The sequence below is a fragment of the Ictidomys tridecemlineatus genome, chromosome 11 (assembly GCF_052094955.1).
Source record: "Ictidomys tridecemlineatus isolate mIctTri1 chromosome 11, mIctTri1.hap1, whole genome shotgun sequence".
NCBI classification, from domain to species: domain Eukaryota; kingdom Metazoa; phylum Chordata; class Mammalia; order Rodentia; family Sciuridae; genus Ictidomys; species Ictidomys tridecemlineatus.
In genome coordinates this window covers 53,467,406-53,491,970 of record NC_135487.1, presented here as the reverse complement: position 1 = coordinate 53,491,970, position 24,565 = coordinate 53,467,406, and the positions used below count along the sequence as shown (strand labels likewise).

At 43.4% G+C, this 24,565-nt stretch overlaps 1 protein-coding gene and 1 long non-coding RNA gene across 3 annotated transcripts in view; both read left to right on the top strand.

The window, feature by feature from the left end:
• Wls (Wnt ligand secretion mediator) overlaps positions 1–24,565 on the top strand; it is a 101,712-nt gene that overhangs the window by 58,474 nt on the left and 18,673 nt on the right. The window contains exons 3-11 of one of the 2 annotated variants that reach the window (XM_078026487.1): positions 3,441–3,565; positions 8,065–8,226; positions 9,428–9,564; positions 12,600–12,768; positions 14,196–14,293; positions 14,855–14,918; positions 16,927–17,070; positions 18,803–18,886; positions 19,831–21,304. In XM_078026487.1, coding sequence (XP_077882613.1) covers positions 3,441–3,565; positions 8,065–8,226; positions 9,428–9,564; positions 12,600–12,768; positions 14,196–14,293; positions 14,855–14,918; positions 16,927–17,070; positions 18,803–18,886; positions 19,831–19,920 — 1,073 coding nt within the window. In that variant the 3' untranslated portion in view covers positions 19,921–21,304. Of the gene's footprint in view, positions 1–3,440; positions 3,566–8,064; positions 8,227–9,427; positions 9,565–12,599; positions 12,769–14,195; positions 14,294–14,854; positions 14,919–16,926; positions 17,071–18,802; positions 18,887–19,830; positions 21,305–24,565 lie in introns of those variants that run through there. The other variant, XM_005332358.3, reaches the window with a different exon arrangement.
• On the top strand, positions 14,925–16,598 carry LOC144368085 (uncharacterized). The gene is made up of 2 exons (XR_013427858.1): positions 14,925–15,385; positions 15,963–16,598. It is a non-coding gene; the product is annotated as an uncharacterized LOC144368085 (long non-coding RNA).

The window sequence follows — 24,565 nt, the reverse complement described above, 5'->3', positions numbered from 1 at the left end:
TACTAGCCATGTGTACTCGGGCAATTTATATAACCTCCTCCTCAGAGGGTGGAGGTGAGACTGAAGGAGGGAGTTCAGACGTGTTAGCACCTAACATTGGAAGCTACTGTTCTTTATTAAAGACTCTAAATACTATTATTTCGTGACTGATTTGGGGTGGGGGGGCTTTTATCACAAGTTAGTGATACAAAAATGAGGACTGTCTCTTTAATAATAAATTTATTGTATATATTCAATGCATACCACCTGATGTTATAGAGTACATATAGACAGTAAAGCAGTTTCTGTAGTCAAACAAGTCAACCATTGTGGATACTCTTGTTGCAAAATTTTTTTAAAAAAGGAGGGAGGACTGAAATGATGGATGGGTTGTCTTTTGAGGTAGTTCTGAATGGGTCTGTCCGTATTGCCAGCAGCAGCGTGACTCTATGCAAGTTACTTAATATCTGAGAACCTCACCTTACTTATTCATTAAAAGGATATAACCGTGTCCATGTCATAGAGTTATTAAGAAAATTGAATGAAGTAATTTAAATGAAATCCCAGAAGCCACTGGGGCTTAATATAAAGTAATTGTACATTAAAATAGTGTTTAAAATTTTTTTGTTTTTCCTTTGAGAATCCTCCACAGATTTGACTAAATGGTTGGAGCTGGGGCCAGGCCAGGAAGTAAGCCTATGTGGCCTTCTTCTTTTCTCTCTCCCTGAGACCTAAGCAGACCCCAGCGACATTTGTGGGGCCCACTCTTGCGAGTGTCAGAGAAGGCTGTCCACCATATGTCTAAATATTTAAAAGTGATCAATCAGGCTAACATGTTCCATTCTCCAATTTACCTTCACGATGAACTAGAAGGCCAAGTTTGCATTTGGGATTCTTGGAGTCCTTGGCATTCTATGTCAAAATGTGACTGACTAGAAGTGTGGGACCCTGGGCCCTTTTCTTCCCCCTGGCTCCACCCCACAGAGAGGGGCCTGTTGCTTGTGTACAGACACCCCAGCCTCCCAGCCCTGCATCCTGTGAGGACAGGCGCAGATGAAGAAAACCACACAGAGGCAGAACCCTTTAAAGGGTGGGCCCCAGATTAAGGACCCATCCTGACTGTGTCTACCACCCATACTGTTCTTATGAATCCCCACTGACCCACCGAGCACTCTATCAGGACTGCTGCTGATACCCACGGGAGCAGATAACTTCTGCAGCCTTTTAGATCTGTACACCAGTCCCGTGGTTCTCCCAGTGCCCCTTCAACATCTCCAAAGTTTCCAGTTCCCTAATCCTGGTGTTAGAAGTGAAGAGCTTGTACCTTCCTAGTATTTGACTCTCTAAGGGGAGCTCCAACCAATTCTTCCTGTTGATCACTGAGGCTGCTAAGCAGGGAGCAGTTGAAACCAGTCTGGCCCCTAGCCAAGGGCATATCCAAACTCCGAGCACTGCTTTTTGCCAATTGGGAGTCACTGTTTCTTATACAGACTCTTACTCTTGCCCAGGTCTCTGCATTGCCTGGCTTCCTGAAGCCCAGTCTCTTCTTGGTCTGTGCAGAGATGAGAAGATGAAGGTGAACCAAGGGCTCAGCTGTTCTGTCTGGGGACCTTCCCTCAGCCACCCTGTTGTCACTTGCCTTCTACAGCTCAGGCACTTGCAAATTCTGAATGACTTGGGGCTCCTTCACACATGTTGGCACACTTTTCGAGAATATTCCCTCTGTGGCAGTTTAGGCTTTGGCTGTCAGGAAACCCTACTTCATCTATTTCTCATCTATAAAATCATTGAAATGATTCAGCTTCCAGCCACAGTAGACCAGTTCATAGGAAAACCCTAATTTTCCAGCTAGCAGTTATTTTTATCTGCTGCCCTTGTGACTTGTATGTGTTCGAGTTCAGCAGACATTTATTAAGCACCTACTGCTTACCATGCAGCATTCAGCACTTCCACCCACTTGATCTCCTTTAGTTCTTATTCAACCCTAGAGGTGGGTATTGCTATTACTTTACAGATATGGAGTCCAGGAGTCCAGATGTGGAGACTGACTTAAAGGCTGAATAGTCAGAGCCAAGAATTGATCCCAGTCTCTTAACCCCAGTAGAAGCTGGCTTACTCATTTTAGAAATGTGGTTCGTGCTTTGTTTTTGTTTTGTTTTTCTCTTATTAAAGTCCTCTCTGTTTTTGAACTTGCTCAACATAGTAAAAAATAGACAAAATGGATAGATGAAATTCTTAACTAACCTACTCTCCTTAATGAAGAATAGTGAGGTAAACCCATTCACCGTCCTTACTGATATGGAAGTATTTGAGCATTGGTTTTTTAATCATGTGCTCATTAGTATATTTGTGTCCATGTATAAGTCCTTAAATTTGAAAAGACCCTTTGTCTTCTACATTAACTTTGTCCACCATACAAAGAAGGGGTTTTGAATGTTAGATAAATAGCAGATCCTGTATTCGAGAGCCTCTTGGGTCTAGTTTTAATAAGGACCTTTCAGACCCATGTGTGTCCAGGGGAGAGCACTGAAAGGACATAAGACATGGCTCAGAGTGGGTCTCCGTCCCTTTTCTATTGCTATAACAGATAAAGCAAGAAGTTTATTTGACTCACAGTTTTGGAAGTTCAAGGTTGGATGGGCCTCACCTGTTCAGCCTCTGGTGAGAGACTCTGCCTACATGACGAGATGGGGGTGTCAGCATGTCACCATGGGGTGGGAGAGTACGTGCAAGAGGAGATCCCTCGATGAGTCAGGAATCAAGAGGCTGGGGAGGGCCCAGGCCCTCCTTTTTATAACAACTCGTTCTTAAGGGAACTAAAACTTCTGCAAGACTTAAACCACTCTGTAAGACCAACATGAATCCATTCTTGAGGGTGAAGCCCCCCCCTGACCTAACGACCTTCCTTTAAGGCCCCACCACCTCAGCACTGTCACACCAGGTGTTCTTTGGGGGACGGACTCAACCCACACGCAAACCAAAGTAGGGTGATTGAAAATCTTGGTCATGTTTTTCAGAGAGGAGAGAAAACACAGGCAAGAGGAGGTGTGGGTTTCAAATACCTAAGGCACTCTTTATGGAAGAAGGAAGAACCTCACCTTCCATATGGCTCCTAGGAGCAGACTTAGCCCTAGTAGTACAAGTTACAGGAGGATGAATTCTGACTGTGAGTCATCATCTCACTATTGGAACTGTCTCAGAAGGCCTGAGGCCCCTTTCTCTAGAAGCATTTAAGTGGCAGCTCTTGACTTTGGAAGAGTGGTTATGGGAGGGGACACAAAATCCTACTTAGAATTTAATCCTATGACTTTTAGGTCTTCAGTTTGGGAATTTGATAGGAACCTAACATAGCTCTTTGGTCTTGTCAGTGTTCATGGCAGAGCCTGTAAGAATTTTTTTAAAGTGTTTTCAAACTATTCTTCCAAAAGCCATTTCTGAATTGTGCATCCTTTCACTTGTAGGAGAAAATGCAGAAGTTTCCATGGATGTGTCCCTGGCATACCGCGATGACATGTTTGCTGAATGGACTGAAATGGCCCATGAGAGAGTGCCACGGAAACTCAAATGTACCTTCACCTCTCCCAAGGTAAAACACCTTGATGTCTAAGTTGATGGAGTTTCTTTCTCTTCAGTCTCCAAGTATAGGGAAGTATTTGCTTACACGATACAGATGTGTCCATCATTTTTTTTAGCAAGCTTGAGCCACAAAGGTTAACCGTTAGTCTTTTTTTTTCTTTTAGAGAGAAGGGCAATGTAGATATTTCATGTCCTTACAAAGGAGAAAAGAACAGAAGGAATGTCTGTTTGAAAGGCTTTAGTTGTTTCCCAGAAATACTTCCATAAAACAACTGGTTCTTTGGAACATAGCTGAAAGGGTTTGAAGAATGTGGCTCAATTATTTCAGGGGGTGAGATTCTGTTCCTATTGCAACAGTACTGGTGTCTGCCACATAGTTTTTTATGCACCTGTGTGCCACCACAGCTAATGTGCAGGCATGAAGATCAACAGTCCCATAGGACACCATAGACAAAGGACCCAAGGGGGTAAATTCAGTTTCATTAAGAACTCCTGGTCATCTGACCCTTCTTTAGGAATCCCCCTTCTCTAGTGCTTCCAGAAAAATCTAACCGCTCATGGAAAGAAATTATTGTCCTACATGGAGAGTAGGGAGACCTTTTCTTGTGGACAGAGACCTTAGATTCCTTATCAGGTATTGAGTCAGTAAGCACCAAAGGACAGTGGGACTCAATGGTTTAAGGACCAAAGTAGAATTAGCTGGGGACCTTTTCAAATGTCAAGTGCTGCCCTGAGGTCTCCTCCTCCCCCAAGACTCTCACTTTTGAAAGTCTCCACAAAGAGTTACCCTTACTCGTATTCCTCAAGGGCATCAACAGCCCAGTGAGCTCTGATGTCTCCTCAGGTGAACAATGTTGACCTTTTCTTTGTGCATGAAGCACAGCAGAGGCCAAACTTGGCACCACCCAAGCACATTCTTGGTTATGTCTTTTCTCACTTGAAATCTTCAAATCAGCTGCTCCTGAAAGACTTGGATAGCTTTATAAAGCTCCTCCTCCACTTTTAATCTTTTCATCCTTCTCCTTTCCTAACAGTGGCCTTTCCTAACTTGGCTTTTTACAAAGTCTTCCTCCTCCAAGCTTCATAGACTAGAACTACACACAGTGCCAACTGAGTACCAATAGTATCCATATCGAGTGCAAGCCTGTCAGAAATGTAGATTCCCAGGCCACACATCAAAACTACTGTTTGAGGGCATTTTCTGCTAATAGCAGAGCATAACACAGACTGGGTAAATTATGAACAAGAGGAGTTTATTTGACTCACAGTTCTGGAGGCTGGGAAGTCCATGGGCATGGCACAGATGTCTGGCAAAGACTTTTGTGCTGCACCAAAATGTGGCAGAAAACAGGTAAGCATATGTGAGATACAGAGAGGGGGTAAAATGGGCCCAAAACAAGAGGATCAACCTAATACCTAACCCATTCCCACAATTGACCCATGCATGAGGATGGAGCCCTGTAGACCTAATTACCTCCCAACAACAATTAAATTTCAGCTTGAGTGTTAGAAGGGTCAGACAGACCATAGCATCTTCTGAACCAAAATCTCAGGTGATAGGACCAAGGGCTCTGCTAAACACCAAATATGGAGACCCCCACACACACAAAAAAAAAACAGCCATCTGGAATTGTTCTGAAAATGCCCTGGGGGCAATTGGTAGGTAAAAGATGATGAGAGAGAACCCAGAGGAAGCTAGCAAGAGGAATAGCTAAAATTTTTGGATCTTTGTATGCAATGGAGGAAATTAATTAAAACCTTTCTCACTGTCCTTGCAAGTTGATTGCATCTTTCCGAGGAGAGACAGGTTGAATATAAGCCAGAGGGCTTTGGATATGGAATTTCATCCTCAGAAAAGGGAAATGTCATTTCTCACTTTCCTTACACACTGGGAGGGGGGAGGGGTGTTTCCCTGCTACCGCTTCTTAATGACAGTTGCTTAATTATCTTTAGGCTGTGTTGATCCCTTTCGAGAAAGATATTAAACCTTGAAAGGTGTGAAGGAAATGAATCATCAAATCCATGCTTTTTGATTGCAGTGAAATTTAGTCTTGAGTCTGAAGATTAAATGAGAAATTGCTTGAAAGCTTTTCAGTCCCTTGTGGATTGTGAAGTTTTTTAAAAAAAAAAAAAAAGAGTCAAGTTTCCACCTGCTGTAATTTGTCCTAATTAGCCAGTCTCATGCTGGAGCTAGGGGAGAACTGAAGGGTTAGAGGAAGGAGAGGGAGAGGGAGAAAGAGGAATCTTTTTTTTTTTTCTTAAATGCCCTAAATACTGGCAGAAACAGAACTTCAGTGTGGAAAGAAAAGCCCTAACAGGACACAGTGAATCTGTCTCCAATATAGGTAGGCAGACCAGCTCCCAGAAGCCCAGATGTTATGGTCTGACTGAACTTGAGTAAATTTGTCTCATGGGTGGTAATGTCGCCCTCTCTGTGTTAACAGGGAATTACTGATACCCAGAGACCCTCAGCAGGGAATCAGTGACCCCAGAGATCATCTTATTTGAATTTCTTGCTTTACCTGGAGAAAAGTGAGGCCAAATGAGGTGGGGTGTCCCAGGGTACCCAGCCAGGGATAAGGTCGGGACTAGAATTGGAGCCCCCTGGCCTACAGCTTAGCACTGTCCCCATCAGAGCACAGTTCCTGCATTTGGGTCTCACCAAGGCAGGCATTTTTTTTTTCTTTCTGCCACACTCCAGTGTCTTCCCCATCAGAACCAGAGGTGGCAACATGGCGTGACTGGGCTTGAAAGCCCTGGGTCCTCAGCCCAATGGAGACTATGGGCAAGACACACATCAAATGGTATCATACTAAATATGTTTTGTTACCTTCCTCCTCAAATTCTTAATTTCTATAAATAAAATAAGACCCTGACTGGAGACACATCAGAAAACTGTCTCTTGCTGTTACCATAGAGGGTAATCAGCTTCCTTAATGCAGCTTAATCTAAGGCTGAATTAGAGCCCATAATGTATTTTTAGTAGTTCCAACAGAGCCCCAATTCTTGCCTGATTTGTAAGTATGCGAGAAAGCCTTAGAGGGGAGGGAAATACCATCTCTGTAGAGAGAATTATCCAACCTACATCCAAAGTTTGAAATAGAAGCAAAATTCTTTCCACAGAACTTAGTTATTGTATTTTTTTTTCCTTAATCTCATCTGTCAACTTAATTCAATTGATAGTGTCTAATAAGAGTCCCCCACACCTTAGAAGTGTGATTATCATGAATGATTAGTGATGTCTGCATTGGGTGGAGAAGGGAAGAAGAAGCATTTAAAACAGGTATTTGCCTGCTGTCCCTCCACATGGGCCACGAGTGGCCTGTGTCCCTGCCTGTTTCTTGTGCTCTAAGTTCTGACTGTCTGGTGAGGAACCCATCAAGATCACAGAAGGGCAGAACCCTTCACATGCCTGATTATAGACTCCTTACTATCTTCTTCCTTCTGACTTTCAAGTGGATCTTTTGCTCTGAAATTTTATGACAGATTTTGGAGGTCCTGTGAATTAACTCAGGTTTAGGAATGACAAAGTAGGTCTCCCCTGTAGCACTTCCTTGATCAGGAAGTGCTAAGCAAACACGGAAGCTGGCACATAAATCCAGTGTTGATGGCAGACCTTCTTCTGCCTTACCCAGGGGACAGTCCCTGCCCGCGGAAGCTCCTGCCTCTACACACCCACGTTTGACCCCTACTCCCCCTTCTCTCCAGGCACACGTAGCCAGGAGCCTGGAGAGGTAGCGCAGAATTTAGTTTTCAAAAGCAAGCTGTGCCCTGTTCCTGAAATCCCAACACCCGTGTGCCATGCAGTCCTCTCTTAAATTGCTGCCCAGAAAATCCAAGAAGTCTTTTCCAGAAACCAGACTTATTTTCTTTTTAAAATTTCAGCTCCCTTCTACCATCTTGCCTCTTAGTCTATCAGGAAGCTTGGGAGGGAGGAAATTCTGAGTGGCCATCACTAGCAAACTAATCTCATTATTACCTTTCTAGACTTTCTGTCTTCCCCAAATCCCACAAGCTCTTTGGGTTACTTCTTTTCCTGTCAGATCAATAAAAAAAAAAAGATATTTTCAGCTTCTTGTACTTCACCATAAAAATAATCAGCCATCATAAAGAGTGTAATGGACTTCAGCAAGGGCTTCTTCCAGAATGTTTAAAGAGTGGACTGTCCCACAGAGCCTCAGAGGTCTCCCATGATGTGGCACAAATGAAAAGCTCTCTTAGCCTTTGGTAGACCCTCAGAGTGATCTGATGTGAGACTCTACCAAGGATTGAAGAGCTGAGAAAGGTGTGAAGAGAGAGTTTGCTGCTTTTTACCTGAAGTGTTTGGTTCTACCATAAAGGTGACTGATATATTTATTTTTGAGGTGGGCGTAGCTGGGTAGAAACCTTGACTCCAGTGTTCCCTGCTAATGTGCTTTTTAACATTGGTGATGCAAGGCCCATGTATGAGAATTCAGACACAGTCCTTTGAAACTAATGACCTGCCTCAAACCCTGTGCTCTTCCTCAGACCCCAGAGCATGAGGGCCGGTACTATGAGTGTGATGTCTTGCCATTCATGGAAATCGGGTCTGTGGCTCACAAGTATTACCTCCTAAACATCCGGCTACCTGTGAATGAGAAGAAGAAAATCAACGTCGGGATTGGAGAGATAAAGGATATTCGGTTGGTGGTGAGTGAATGTAATTGATCCAACAGGTGGGGCACTAAAACACTGGCCAAGAACACCACCAATTCTTGTGTGTGTGTGTGTGTGTGTGTGTGTGTGTGTGTGTGAAGGGAACTCCATCTCACTCTTGGCATCTCTACACTGCACTTGTCTCTGTTGCCTCATCTGAGAAATGGGAATAATAGCATACCTGTAATGGCAGAGAAGTAAATTGATTTGTGTGAGAGATTACAGAAATGGAAAACAATGCAATTATTCTGCTCACTTAGGGTTTTAAGTGGGCTTCAGATCACTCAAGATCATTATAATGGTGATAAAATCATGATGATATGATCGTGATTGCATATTGAACAACACCAAGATAAAAGCAAAAAAGAAAAAAAAAATGAACATGTCTCATGTTGCAAGCCCAAGTGGTGTTTTAGGTTCCTTTCCAGTTTATGTGTTTAATCATGAAAATAGTTGCACCTGGAGCAAGGAGGACATTTTTTTTTAAAAAAAAACCCTAAAACTGTTATAAAGAGATACATATCTAATGTAGAAATCAGAGTACAGGACACAGAAGTACATAATAATCACCTATAATATCCCACCATCTGGAGAAATAATCACTATGAAGTTTTGATGTATTTCCTTCAAGGTTGTCTCATCTATGTACACTCTCCCACTCACACACATAGAGCACATTTTATATAAATCCTTCCCTTGTAAAAGAGTGAGATCACACTTAACTGACTCTTGTTTCTTGCTTTTTTTCCTCTTCACTTAATAGTATATTGTGAATATAGTATAAATCTGCTTTGCAATACTGCTTAGCATTCCATTGCAGAGGTTTATCTGAATGCATTTTTTTATCAATCTCAACTTATTGGACATGTGGGATATCTCCAACATTTCAATGAAATGATTCTTAATCATTCTCTCAGCAGAGCGTGGCCCATTTTTATCCTTTTTAGTATATAGTTCTACAATACTTGAGGAGGGGTCAGAGGGTTAGGAGGGCAGTACATGCTGTGAATATGAATACTTTTGATCTTGAAAGTTCAGCAGAAAAACTTTCCACTCATCTGTCCCCAAAATGTATTTGATGGTAAAAGAGAGAGAGAGAGAGAGAGAGAGAGAGAGAGAGAGAGAGACAGAGAGAGAGAGAGAGAGAGAGAGAGAGAACTAAGATGTATTCACCTTTAAAATCGGTCTTGTCTAGGGAATCCACCAAAATGGAGGCTTCACCAAGGTGTGGTTCGCCATGAAGACCTTCCTGACGCCCAGCATCTTCATCATCATGGTGTGGTATTGGAGGAGGATCACCATGATGTCCAGACCCCCAGTGCTTCTGGAAAAGTAAGAGCTGAACACTTTTAAGGAACACTGGCTTCCCGAGATTTCCAGGCTGCAGTTCTCACTGGGGTCCGGGTCAGGCAGCTGCTGTGGGGAGAGTGATTTGAACATTAGTCATCCTGGGCTCCATTTGCTCTTTCACGTTGCAAATGCAAAGTATTAAATCCTAAGGGCTCTACCTTTCTCACATTTCTGTCTTTGCTCTTCATTCCTGTGACCAGAATCAGATACCTCTCTCTTTCATGTGGAGGAGCTGCTAGGCTCCTACGCCGAACCCCTGTCCTCCACAGTAGTGTGATCCTCTTGCAGATGTATTCCTTTCTCTCTTCCATTTCCATTAATATAAAAACATGCTCTGCCATCTCCCATTCTTTGACAAAACTCTATCTTTCCCCACTTTCCTCTGAAGCCACCAGACCATTTTTTGGCTCCTCTCTAAATCAGGAATCCTCAACTTTCTTGTCCATATATTGCTTCTACTTTTCTGGAATGAGCCCATTTCAGTCTGGATTTGTTCCCACCACTTCATGCAAACTGCTTTTCTTTGGATCATTAGTGACCCCCATATTACAAATCCAAAGGTCATGCCGCGTGCCGTGGTGCATGCCTGTCATCCCAGCAGCTCGGGGAGGCTGAGGCAGGGGGATCTTGAGTTCAAAGTCAGCCTCAGGAATTTAGTGAGATCCTAAGCAACTCAGTGAGACCCTGTCTCTAAATAAACTATGTTTTTTTTTTAAAAAAAGGTCATGGTTTGTGGCTCAGTGATTAAGTGCTCCTGAGTTTAATCCAAAAAAAAAATTTAAAAATCCAAATGTCATTTTTCAATCCTCACTGTCCTTGACTGATCACCAGCATTTGACATGATGGATCACTCCCTTCACCCAGCCTCCTCCACCCTTCTCTTAGCTGCTGTGCTTTGTCAGCTGTCACCTGGTCTCCATTACTATTTCCTCCCATCTTTCCAAACTCTTGGACTCTTCCCTTCACTAGCTTCTTCCCCATTTAATCTCATGGTCTTAAAATTCATCGACCCTCGGACTCTTCATTTATGTCTTCAACCTCAGACTCTCTTGAAGGTAGACCTAAATATCCCAGGTATCGATTTAGCCATCTTCACTTACATTGAAGATGTCACATGTATGGAAGAACAACATTTGATTTCCTCCTATTTCAAACACGACTCTTCCCATTTTAGTAAATGGCAACTCAATTCTTTCAGTCCCTCAAGCAAAATGGGAGGAATCACCCTCTATTCTCTTTTATTTTTTTCACATTCCATATCAGCCCACTGGGAAACCTCACCATGTCGTCTACCACCATTGAAATCGGACTAACCTGCCATGACTTCACATCTGGATATTGGAAAACTCATTCTCGACTGCTCTCCTGGCTTCCAACCTTTTCCTCCCTATAATCTATTCACACAGCAACCTCAGGGCTCCCTTTTAAGTGTTAATCAGATCATATCACTCCTCTTCTCAAAGCTCTCCGCTGGCTTTTCATCTCCTTTGCCCTTATTATAAACTCCTTAAAGTTCTGGACTCTCACCACCTCTAATCTTACCACCTATTTTTTCTAGTCCTCTTGATGGTGCTCAAATATGCCTGGCTTGATCTCACCCCAGGGCCTTTGCACTTACTGTTCCCTTTATCTGAATGAAATACCCTTCCCCAGGTATTTTTGTGGCTCAATTCCTTCTTTCCACATGCCCTGCTCTGATGTTTCTCATCTTAGAGGCTTTCTCTTGTCTCCCTTATATAAAATCTCACCTTCATCACTTTCTGTTCTGTTATCTAGTTTTATTTTTCTTCATAATGCACATTTGCCATTTACTTACATTCTTCTTCCTATATTCCCTGCTTCACCCCATCTGAATGCAAGTATCGTGAGAGCTGGATCCTTGCTAATTTTTCTCACTACTATATTCTCAGTTCCCAGAGTAAAGACTGGAACGTAGGAGGTTAATAAGATTGTATTGAACTAATGAATCATGTCACTCTGTTGTTGAAACTTTTGGTTGAGTTCCTGGCCTCTTCAAGATAAATTTCCAAATCTCTAATGAGGTGTGTAAGTAGCTTCATGAGCTCATCCTTCTTTATTTCTCTGATCTCGGTGTCTAGTTATTGACTGAGATGGGCTATCTGGAGATCCTCGGATACTTCAGCTCCTCCAGGCCTCTGTTTCTCCACCCAGCTTCTGCCCCCGGCCTCACCTCCACCTCCCTCACTGTTGACCCAATGTTGGTCTCTGCCGGAGACAAGTCCTGGCAGCAGTTTTGACTGCTACCATGTTGCTTACCATACTCAGTTTCAGTCGCCTCTTTTTCTGGCTCCACCTCTGAATGCATCTCCATGAGTTTAAAAAAAAAAAATAAAAGATTCTTATTCAATGTATCAGCAGCCCTAACACCATGCCCAGTCCATAATAACCATGTAGATATTTCGTGGGTATGAATAAAGTGTGAATAAATCAGTGACATAAGGATGACATTTTAATAGGGAAATGGAAGATAATAGAGTGATGGGGAAAGGCAAAATTAAGTCTAACCAAACAGCCCAAATAATTTAGGTCTCCTATGTGTCTGGGGTCATTTATTATTGAAACAGATATGCTACATAATCCATTATTGCCGAGGAGATCACAATCCTGCGTGTTCTTAATGATCAGGGTAAATGGTATCCCAAATAGGTAAGAGGAGTTAGTCGATGAGGCCCACTCAAGAACACAAAGGGGTAAAACAAGTTATAGGAGACTCTTAACCTGGTGGGTAGTAAAATAAGTGTGGGTGTTCGGGGATAGGTTCCGTTAGCTAGAGAGGCTGGGGTGGCCCTTTGGACTCTCAGAGTGCCACTTAGGACATTTGCATCCAGTGTGGAGACTGGGGATGAGGAGTTGGGAAACCCATCCTATGGCTTCCATCCCAATAAGCAGCATTTTAGTTACTTTTATATAAAATCTTCTCAAAACTAGCTTCAGATTTTTTAAAATTGGCCTCCTCCATGAATAACCTGGCTTTTCCGACACTCTCTTGCCATCAGAGTCATCTTTGCCCTGGGGATTTCCATGACCTTCATCAATATCCCAGTGGAGTGGTTTTCCATTGGGTTTGACTGGACCTGGATGCTCTTGTTTGGTGACATCCGACAGGGCATCTTCTACGCCATGCTTCTCTCCTTCTGGATCATCTTCTGTGGCGAGCACATGATGGTAAGAGTGACTCCCGCCCCCTGCCCCAGGAAGGGACAGACATCTGTGCCATGGTGGCTTTGTGGGATCCTGAGCTGGCAGCCACCTCCCAGCCTCTGGTCCACTGTGACAGAATAAGGTAGCGGTTGCAGGTGGGAGCTGTAGAGTCCACCCTGTGGGTCACATTCCTGCTTCACCTTGTGACTGGCGAGTGGCCTTGGCAAGTCATGGAATCTCAGGTTCCCCTTCTATAAAATGGGATTTCAAGTCCTACTACTGCCTAGGTTTCTGTAAGAATTAAATGGGATAATAGGAGTATCTTAGGAGAAGTACCTTAGGAGAAGAAGACATGCAGATTCTAAGATTAGTATTGTTTCTCATCCTCTGGTCTCAGCTGTGCTTGTCCTGTCCCCAGGAACAGATTAACCACTAAAGAATGTGGGCCTGACTTTCTCCAGCTGGCAGTTGGTCCAGGTGACCTAGTGACCCCTGTTACCCAGCAATACTGACCTCCTTGCACAGACGTCAAATCATATTTCAAGAGGGATTGAGGTACCATGAATAAAAATAGGAATGGTGCTTTCCTTACCTTGTGGCTAAGGCATACATATGCCAGTTGGACCCGCCCCCACGAGTCAGTACCCAGCTGTCCCTGTACAGGAGAGACTTTGAGGTTCCATTATGTTTTGATCATAAAAATCAACCCTCTGAAGCATGCTGCCCTTTGGGAGAGCAGTGTGAGAAGAGAGGGAGATCATTGTCCTGGCCAGACTCCACACAAGAGCTCACCCTGGGGGGCAGTGCTGGGTGCACTCTAGAATGAGCTGCTCTGGGGTAGATGCCCCCTCTGTGTCCCAGCGTGCAGACGGAGATATGTCTCGCCTTTCTCTATTTTTCTCATTCATCATCCCCCTCCCCCATTTTCTTTCTTTGAGTGTCTTGGTGTATCTGTCAAGAGAACTCATGCTTGGTGTTAATGAAGACAGAGAAAAAAATATGTCTAGTTTTCTAACCATAAGAGATCTCTTCCCTCAACCAATTTGATGCCTTTATGTTTTTCTTTTGTCCTCCAGGGAGTGCTCCTCCTTCATAACACAGGTTTTTAGTCACAGAGGAATTTAATTCCAAGAGTCCTTTTGTTGGACCACAGAAGTTTCCCCTTGCCAGGGCCCGAGGCCTTTCTCTGTGCTCCCAGAGCACATGTTCTTTCTTATTATCACCAGAGCCCTCCTGGCTGGGCTGCGTAATGTCTGACCCTGTGCCAGCCTCCCCAACAGAAGCAAGGCCCTGCAGAACACAGGTTTTGATTCTCCAATGCCTAAGCCCTAGTGAGGCTCTGGATGGCACAACAGGTGGTCAGCAAGACTGTCCTGAAAGACTGGCTCACCTGTAGAATGGCTTTGCTCTCCTCCAGTCTTCATCTCCTTTCTTAATTTGCTTTCCCTCAGGATCAGCATGAGCGGAATCACATTGCAGGGTATTGGAAGCAAGTTGGACCAATCGCCGTTGGCTCTTTCTGCCTCTTCATATTTGACATGTGTGAGAGGTGAGTAGGTACCTGTGGGACTCAGTTGACTGTGCATCCCTGTGAACACCTCCATCTTTAGGAGGAGTGTTTGAAAGGGAGAAGGGTGGTGAGGAGCCTCTGGGGTGAAAGCATTGTACATATTCACATCCCCAGAGAAAGACTGAGACTAGAGCCAGATTTGGTGGCACACGTCTGTCATTGCAGCAGCCCAGGAGACTGAGGCAGGAGGCTCATGAGTTCAAAGCCAGCTTCAGCAACTTAGCAAGGGCCTAAGCAACTCAGCAAGACCCTGTCTAAAAGGGCTAAGAATGTGGCTCAGTATTTAAGTGCCCCTGGGTGTTACCAAATCCCTAGTATCCCCCCACCAAACAAAGCACTGGGACTAAGTCACAGGTTTAGAGTTACAAAATGTTTGCGCTGATTATATTCCGCTAGACTGTTTCACTTTAAGCTCTCTATGAGGTTTCTAAATCTGAATTCAGCTCCTACCCTTCCAGCTGCAAAACTAAAAAGAGTTCCACCTTGCCTTTGTATTAATTGTCTTGCCTTTCCACCTCGTTTTTTGTTTTTGTTTTGTAGAGGAGTACAACTCACGAATCCCTTCTACAGTATCTGGACTACAGATGTTGGAACAGAGCTGGCTGTATCCTTCCTTGATGGGCTCAGGGTTTTATTTCTTCCCACAGCCTCCTGGTCCCCAAGATCATTTTCCAAGGCTCAGTTGATGCTCTGCATATGTGCTTGGCCAGAGCTTTGATCCCCAGACCAATGATAACAGCACAATTAAGGCAAATAATGAGAAGAATTACCGCTTGCTTTCAAGCCCGGCGAGAGCAGGCCAAGGGAGAAGGTTGTGCCTGTCCCCATGGCAAAGGGATCAGAGCGGCAGGTCTTACTGCAGCCTGTCTAAATTATCTATTATTCACTGTTTACTGCAGACTGAAGCGTGACTCGCTTTTCCCTGGAGCCACAGAGGTTCATCTCTGGGCCCCTGTGGGAGAGCTAGTTTCTGAAGTCGCTTGTGTGCAAGGCTTCTGACAGTGACCTTGGTGTGCTGGCACACCACGCTGCTGCTCTTCATTTCTGAGACGGAGTGGAGATAAGGCTAAGGTGATTAGTTCCAGAAGAGTGCTGAGGCTTCTGGTTGGTTCACTTAAACTGTCTGAGTCATCTTCGTGAAGCCAGAAGTGACAGTCTTAGCTTATCCCTTTAAGGATGCTGGATTTAAATATTTTATCTCCTGAATAATAATATGTTTAGTGCTCTGAAAGGAAAAAAAAAAAGATTCTCCTCTGGAATGGGGAGAAAGGCTGGGATTGTACCCTTTATTGATGGGTAATATTTTGCCACGTTCCCATTAATGTGCTTTGTCTGGCAACTGTACAGATTGTGAACTGTGCTACACCTCTGGTTTGACCTGAGGACTTCAGTTCTACTCCGGGGGCCTTTTAGTGTCACAAGGATTTTGTGAACAAACTGAATTGGTAGTATCATTACCTTAGGGATGGGAGAGTTGAGCTCTACTCTTCCACCACCATCCTTGTCACCAAAAAATGTTATCTGCATGATGTGTAGAATAGTTATAATGTCCTCTAGTGTAACCTTTTTATTTTGATAAGATGAAAGTTTAGGGAAGTAAATAAGAATTCGAGTCTTATAGCAAATAACCTCATCCCCTTTATTCCAGGTCTTACGGTCATAGGAAAGAAGAATCTGCATTAAGCGTCCCATTTCGTGAACTATGAATGCTGAGTTCATGCTTGTCAAATTGTTGAAACCTATTGGCAGCTTGAGCGTGCAGTAGAGAGGAGCTGGAGTCAGGTCGCCCATCTTCCAAGCCAGCTCATGCTGCCCCAGGCCTTGGTGGTCCTCAGGTTGGCTCTAATGGCAGGTCTCAATCTCTCCAATGGGTCTCAAAGTATATTGCCCCTGTTCCCAGCCTTCACCACCTATCCTTCAGTTTCATCCCATTTGAGAAGATTTTCTGTGGTGACAGAAGATTGTGAACTGTACTACTCCTCTGGTTTGACCTCAGAACTTCAGTCCCACTCCCGGGGCCCTGGCAGATGTTGCTGCTGTACCTGCCCTTATTGTTCCCTCCCCTCTGTTGTAGGACATCTCAGTCTCACTCTTAGAAGCGCAAGGACAGCCCAGTGGGTTCCAAACATGCTCACACTTGGTTTCCTAGCTGGGAAGTCTGAGTCTATCGTACAACTAGTGTGAGACCTGGGCATCTTCATTTGACCTTGTACAGACATATGAAATGTCTTTTCACCTGATTAGTGTGAAGTAACTAATACCACTCTATTAGGGTTTTTCCAAATCATGATGCATTAGTATTTCCTGGAGAACTGGTTGAAAGGCACGTTCTGATTCAGTAGGTCTAGATTAGATTCTACATTTTTAATAAACAGGGCACACCTTCTCTTCTGACTTGGCTTAGAAAGCTATCTGAACACTCCCCTCTCTGAAGCTGTTGTGTCAGAAAACCTCGGCATCACTCATTAGAATGCCAGATTTTAATATTTTTATCCCCCTTAAAATATCCTAAATTCCCAGAAATAAAACGAGGATCACCCACAGACCAGGGGGCAGTGTTTGTGCCCCCTGAGTGTGAGGAACCTACTATTTCCTTTACTGGACACCATCAGATGGCCTTCATCATTGTGGCCGGGATCTGCCTCTGCCTCTACTTCCTGTTTCTGTGCTTCATGGTATTTCAGGTGTTCCGGAACATCAGTGGGAAGCAGTCCAGTCTGCCAGCCATGAGCAAGGTCCGGCGGCTACACTATGAGGTGAGCGGCTCTCTCTTGGCTTCTTCAGGACCTGGTACTCTTTTCTCTACTCAATATCATCTCTGTTTGATGCATAAATACACAGCCCTGGAGGGTGAAAGGCTTCACTCTGCAGTACACACTGAGATTCTCATGTAGGAGCTCAAGGCAAATGTTGCTCTGAGGTAAATGTACTATGAGAGACACCTGACCAGCTATCTAGATCTTGAAGGTATTCATGGTATGAATATGTTCCTTCCTCAATAAGGTGTACACTTGTTTGACAGGTTCTTCAACTTTGGATGGAATGCAGGTGCACACTAGATGGGAAAGTGAGCTGTCATTAAATGGGGATTTGGCTTGGAGTGAGACTTTCCCTTGCCCAGAATTAAACTTAAAATAGGTTCAGCCCAAGTGATCTGCTTCCTAGACTCTCAGAATCCACATTCCCCTAAAATATCCAGCAGATGCTCAGAAAGAGTTCAATAATCTGTTTATAGATTATATTTCTCATTTGAGAGAAATGCTTAACATCCTCAAATGTCTAATGTAGGCCTTCTTGATTTTTCAAGGACACTGTGGGTTCATGCCTAAGTGGCTGGAGATACAGGACTAATGCCTCTGTGAAGGAGGCACAGAAACCACAGAATCCCTAGGCTTACTTGTGTAGTGGATCTGCACCTAAGAGCCCTTGATTAATAGGTATCTCTCTTCCTGAAACACAAGTTCCCCCAAATCCTGCTCTCAGGAAACCATGGGTACTGTCTGAGGCTTTGCCTGTCTCCAGAGTTGTAGTGACATGTGAGGAAATTCAACCAAATCCACTTCATGTTGATTAATATGCATATTTCTTTTTGTTCACTGGAGCAGAATTTTATTACAGCCACAGAAAACTTGAACTTGGTAACTTTGAACCCTTACAGAGAAGCATAACCAGCTTAGCAGGGAAATTAGCAGCCTCATGACGTGCTGTGAATATAACTTCCCAGGCTCTGGTATCACTGTCTCATGAAAGATAAGAACATAGGAAGTGTTTGGCCCAAGAAATTTCTCAGCCACATTCACCTCTGCATGAGAAATATTAATATGTGAAATTATTTTACTGTTGTTGTTAGGGATTTGATTTACCGTGTTCTTTCTTTCTTTCCTTCTTTCTTTCTTTCTTTCTTTCTTTCTTTCTTTCTTTCTTTCTTTCTTTCTTTCTTTCTTTCTTTCTTTCTCTCTCTCTCTCTCTCTCTCTCTTTCTTTCTTTCTTTCTTTCTTTCTTTCTTTCTTCACTAGGGATTGAACTTGGAGGTGCTATACCACTGAGCTATATCCCTGACCCTTTTTAATTTTTATTTTGTAACAGGCCTTCCCTAAGTTATATGGGAAGGTCTTGAATTTACAATCCTCCTGCCTCAGCTTCCCAAGTCACTAGGATTACCAGTGTGTACCACTGTGGCCAGCTTTACAGAGTTTTTAAAAATAGATTTTCTTAGGTGGGTGTGGTGGTACATGCCTTTAATCCCAGTGCTTCAGGAAGCTGAGGCAGGGGGAATCACGAGTTCAAAGCCAGCCTCAGCAACTTAGTGAGGCCCTAAGCAACTTAGCAAGACCCTGTCTCAAAATATAAAAAGGGCTGGGAATGTGGCTCAATGGTTGAGTGCCCCGGATTCAATCCCCAGTATCAATAAAAAAGATTTTCTTGGATTTATATATTGAGAAAAGGATTGATGAGATAGTAAACCTCTCTTACTCTTTTTTCTAACAGGGGCTAATTTTTAGGTTCAAGTTCCTCATGCTCATCACTTTGGCCTGTGCTGCCATGACTGTTATCTTCTTCATTGTTAGTCAGGTAAGTGGACCCTGAGATGTTCCAGGAGAGTGTCCTTGGAGAGATATCTCTACACTGCATAGAAAGTTCTAGAGCTGCTGAAGAAAGAAGCAGAGTCTATCATTCTGACCAGCTGATCAAGCCTTGTTTATTTGGACCTCTCTAGTCTGGGATTTGTTATCCATCCCCTAGCCATATGAACTGAATGATCCCTTTAGTATGACCTTGCAGGAGCTAAAAGATGCTAAGTAAATTGAATGCCTGCACCAGATTGAAGGGCCCATGTTTCATTTATTTAGGAGAATAAACTTTTCAAGCCCCGCAGCACAACACTAACAAGCAAGTATTAATTTGATTGCATCCTTATGTAGCATTAACATAGATCCTTATATAATCTGTCAGCCATTCCGTAATTATAGAGCCACTTCTACGTGAAATGTTATTCAAAAGTCCCCTTGCTAGAACCCTATCTTTTCACTGGTTATTTTCCAAACACAAAATTTTGCATCCTTGAAAATTTCAATAATGATGGTAACTTTAGAATATTGGTGGTGACTTGCCTTGGAAGGTGGAAAGTACTGTTTAAGTTGAAATTATATTTATTTGAGTTTCAGAAAAACTCTTTGAGGTAATTAGGGTACTAACTATTATCCCACTTTTTCCAGAATATGAAGTCAAAGAGCTTTAGAGACATTTCCCATTTATTCTATTTTCCAGCTGGGTGGAAATGTAGGTGGGTTCCTTAACAGTTCAGGGGTTTAATTTATCTTATTAAACAATAGTACCACCCACAGAAGGTTGCTGTAAGGATCACAGGAAGTAACATTGCCAAGTGATTAGCAGAGCCCCTGGCACATCCTAAGTAAGCATGAATAGCTGCCCGCCAGTGAATGGCAGGAAGGCTGACTTGCCGAAGTACATGCAAGTCAGGGAGCACAACTTGGTCCTTCTGATTCTTTTGCTAGTGCCGTGTCATTCCTATGTTGGGGCAACAGAAAGAAATTTGGTGGGACAGGAATGAGACTGACTCCATTCTGCTATCAAGTTTCTTCTAGTACAGGAACTCCAAATGGACTCCCATAGCAACCTGGTGAAGGCTACGAGTCTCTCAGAATGCTTCTAAATGAGTTTAAAGAGAAAATTGGATTTCAAAGGAAATTTCAAATAAATATACATTCCCTTTGAAATCCAAAATATTTATATCCTATGATTATGCATATTACAGATCTGTATCTTCAAAAAGTCTAAATAATGTGACAATATCATGATTTCTATTGATGATTCATAGGTAGTACTAATGCCATATGGGTTTGTTGACTACATTTGTAATTGAAGGAAATGCTTTCATTGACAGACTGATGAAAATAGAGAATTTTGGGGGGTTGGGGGGCAGGTACCAGGGATCAAACTCAGGGACATTCAACCACTGGGTGTTGAGGGCCACAGCCGAGTCGGGATGACGCATGGCATTTTTGCCAGAAGTAGTGGTTGAGAGGTGACGCCAGGGAGCCATTAAGATGATGGCTTTTGAGTTCTCGCAGAGTTCCCGTTGAGTTCCCGTTGAGCTCTCGTGGGGATTGTGGGGATTCCTGAAGAGTGCGCGTTGGTTGGTGAAGTTCCGGTGGTAGGAGTTCCGGTTGGTGTGTGGTGTGTTCCTGGAGGAGCCGCGTGGGTGGCATTCCGGAGAGTTCCCGGGGAGTGTGCTGGTGGAGTTCAGAAATAAAGTTTGTTCCTGCTTGAGTGGCTCGTGATTTGTGCCCAGCCAGACTGCGACAACTGGGCCACATCCTCAGCCCTATTTTGTATTTTATTTAGACACAGGGTCTCACTGAGTTGCTTAGCACCTCACAGTTGCTGAGGCTGGAATTGAACTCATGATCCTCCTGCCTCAGCCTCCCAAGCCACTGGGATTACAGGTGTGCACCACCCCATGCAGCTGGGAATTTTTTCTTAACACAGTTCTTGGGCCCCTTGAATTCCATCCAAGGAAACCCCACATTAGGAGCCTCAGCATCCTGTTGGCTATGACTGCTGGGAGATGTTAGTGTTGCTGGCTCTGCTAAAGACTAAAGTACATGTGGTTTAAAATAAAACAATAAGCTAAGAACCAGTGATGCACTATGATCCCAGCAGCTTGGGAGGTGAGGCAGGAGGATCACAAGTTCAAAATCAGCCTCAGCAACTTAGTGAGGCCCTAAGCAACTTAGTGAGATCCTGTCTTAAAATTAAAAAATAAAAATAAAAAGCACTGGTAATATGACTCAGGGTTCAATCTCTGCTACCAAAAATAAAATAACCTGTATGTCCTCCTATGTTCCATTCACCCCATCTGCTTTGACCTGCAGCAATGTGCTATGTTTGTATCCAAGTGTTTGTGTATAAAAATTTGGAAATTTTGCTCTCCACTCTGAATGCAGTAAAACTATTTCCAAGTCTGAATGAGTTTTTTTATTCAACTAACTCAAACACCCATAGTCAAGTCAGAGTGTCTGAGGCCTGAGTCCTCCTTTGGCCAGTTCCCTCATGTGATCAAACGGTTTCTGTTTCCTCTAGTCCCTCAGTGTGGGCTGTGACAACCGGCCAGGACCACCAGGCTGAGAGAGGGGAAGAAGAATTGCCAGTTCAGTGGTCTAAGGAATGAAGGGCACTTTCTACTCTCTGCTCCCAGGAAGGCAGAAAGGAAGGGCACTTCAGTCCTGATGCATGCTCCTGCCACTTTAGAAACCTGGAGTCCATCTCCCTACCCCCACATCTCACCGTTGTCTCTGCAGAGTTCCTTCTACCTGAAGTGAAGAGGGAACTAATCCTTAAATTGTTTGCATGTTGCCAGACTTTAACCTTGTACATGTTTAATTAGTGTACTTTTTAAAGCAGCGGAGGCCATCTTCCAAGGAGCATACTTTGTGGCTTTTCTGTGGAGAAAAAGATTAATATTCCATTGCCCCAGTATCCGGCTCCAGCCTGTGGCAGGCTTTTTATATCTACTGCGATAGTTGGCCCGGAGTGGATTTCAACTCTGAGGGGGTAGCAATGAGGTCTTTTGAATTCCATTAGCTCCTCACATTCCTCCTGCTGGGTTTTTTTTTTTTTAAGGTTTATTTATAGACATCTAAGACGTTTTCCAGCATAACTCTCGGTGTCCCAGGTACTGTATTAATATAGTCATCAGAGGATTTATTTTCTAATGTCATTTTGGAATGTCAGAGCAATGAGCTCACCTGAAAGAAAACCTATTGGGTAACTTTTTGAAATGGATCCCAGCCCTAGGTAAAAGGAATGTTTTAAAACCCCCATTATACTCTCAGGCTTGCTGGGAGAGCTTGCATTTAAGCCCCCTGAAATATAATGCAAGGGGATCTCGCCAGGATATTGAAGCTCTGAGGCTGGGAATGAAAGACCCACGGGAAGCTGTGGAATGCGGTGACCTTGAGGCTTTGTAGCTGGGGACTGAGGTGCAGTCTTTTAATGCCTGCCATTTTAATGGCCTCAGTCATAGCAACCAAGAGATGGTACATCGCAGTCTGGTCTTTTGGCCCCTTCCCTCTAGAAAAAAAAAAAAAAAAAAGAGGCGTTCCATTCAGAGGTGGTGGCAGTAGGGAACAGAAGTGCAATGCAGGGGAGAGGGTCACTGGCCTTCACTGAGGGGACCCCCAGGTGCCTGACATTCAGGTCAGGCCACATGCGGCAAACTCCCAGAGAGCCTGTCTCCATCTCTTTTGTGTGTATGTGTGATCACTTCATTCTGTGACTTAGAGAGGAGACGTTTCCGGTAAGAGAGCCAGTGTCTGGGATTTGGAAATCTTGTTAAGTGGAATGTTGGTTGTCAAGACTACTGGGTGTAAAGGATTTGACCTTCACTTGGCTCCAGGGATATAATTGGGTGGTTTCACACAAAAGTAAATTGTTGAGATGTAAAATCAGGAAAAACAGGAACTTTTAGAAATAAGACTTATACAGAAGGGGATGTAATTAATAATAATAATAATAATTTGGGCTAGCTGATTTTTCTCTCTAAAAGGGAGAAGAATATTAGTAATATTTGGGTCTACAAAACTTGCCCTGGTATGGCTGCTAATTGTGGTTCATACCGATGGGAACGTGCTCAGAGCCCAATATGTCTCAGGCATGAGTAACTCAGAGAAAACAGAAGAAGAGGAAAACACATTCCAGTCTCTAAGCAGTGGAGGTGCACTATCTCGACAGTTCATTTTTTCAGTTCAGCCTTTTTCCATGGCCAGAAATAATGTATTTACAGATTACAAACTCAGCAGATTGGTGAATCTCCAACTGCATCCTAAACAATGTACATGTCCTAGAGGAAACATGAGATGGGGACATGAATCTGCTGTCTCCTCAGACTAAGTAAGCTCCTATGTGCCCTCATAGTATGAGCATCCATTCTGTGGTTCTAAGGTAAAATGATATTTTGTATATATATATATCCAGTTTATCATATACATTACTGATCTAGAATATAGTGATATATGCTACTATACAAATTTGAATCTACAAACCTATGTGAGTGTGTGTGTGTGCATGTGTGCATGAGGATACACACACACACATGCACACACCCACACCCACGCGTACACACACACACACACACACACACACACACACACACACACACAAAGAACAGCAAAGTGAATTTCCAAAAGAAACTTGGCCTTACACAGTAGTGGATGCCTTCAGAGACTGACCCCATTTACAAGAGTATTCTTATCCTTGTATCACATGATGGTTAAGACCACCTTATTCTGGAGTCAGACCCATGATCTGTAACTCGGCAGTCTTGAGTAGGATACTACCTACACCTCTCTGTACCATAGTTTACCCCTGTGTTGAGTAGAAACATTTCCTACCCATTTCACAGAGTTGCATTCAGACTCAAGGATACTTCTGTGTTAACATGCTTGATATAGTGCCTGGGATGGCATGAACATTTAATATATTTAATACATAAGCATTTAAAGAATCACCTTTGCTCTATCTGTGTTAACCACTTGTTTTAAGTGATAATAAAGGAGTATGACCGAGAGTGATAACTTAAATTAATTCACACTTGTTACCCCTCTTCATCTCCTCTCACACTGAAATGCAATTATTGCGATTTACTGTAGACTGTAATATTTTCTTTTTACTTTTTGGTCAGGAGATTCTTGAGTGGCTGTTTCTACCTCCACTTTCTGCTTCCATGTGGTTGCCCTGGTGTCCTAGCACATCCCTGTACTTCTACCCCTATTCATTTAGCAAACATCGGTTGAGCATCACTGAGTATGAGGCATGCAAGTTGGTGCTTCCAAAGATGGGGTCAGTCATGCTGATCCTAGCAGGAATTAATTCCATTAAAGTTGTCAGTACTGGGTGTTCCCAACTCGTAACACAGGATGTAGGCTCTCTTACAGGCCCTTCCTCTTGCAGATGGGCTCACTGTTCTAACAGAGTAGGAAAACAACCATATCCCATCTTGCTTATAGCTCCTTCCGCCTGGCCTCTCCTTAACCCTGTGAAGGGGAGTTCTCTCTGCTAGCACAGTGTGTCCATGTATTTCCAGGAAATATCTTAAAGCTTCCTTTCCTCTTTCATTATAAGCATTAAAAATCATCATATGATGATCTAAGTACTATAGGTTTTAGTAAATTAGGATATTTTGGACTTAAATGTAAGAGGAGTGACATTCGGAGATCTTTCTAAGAGGTC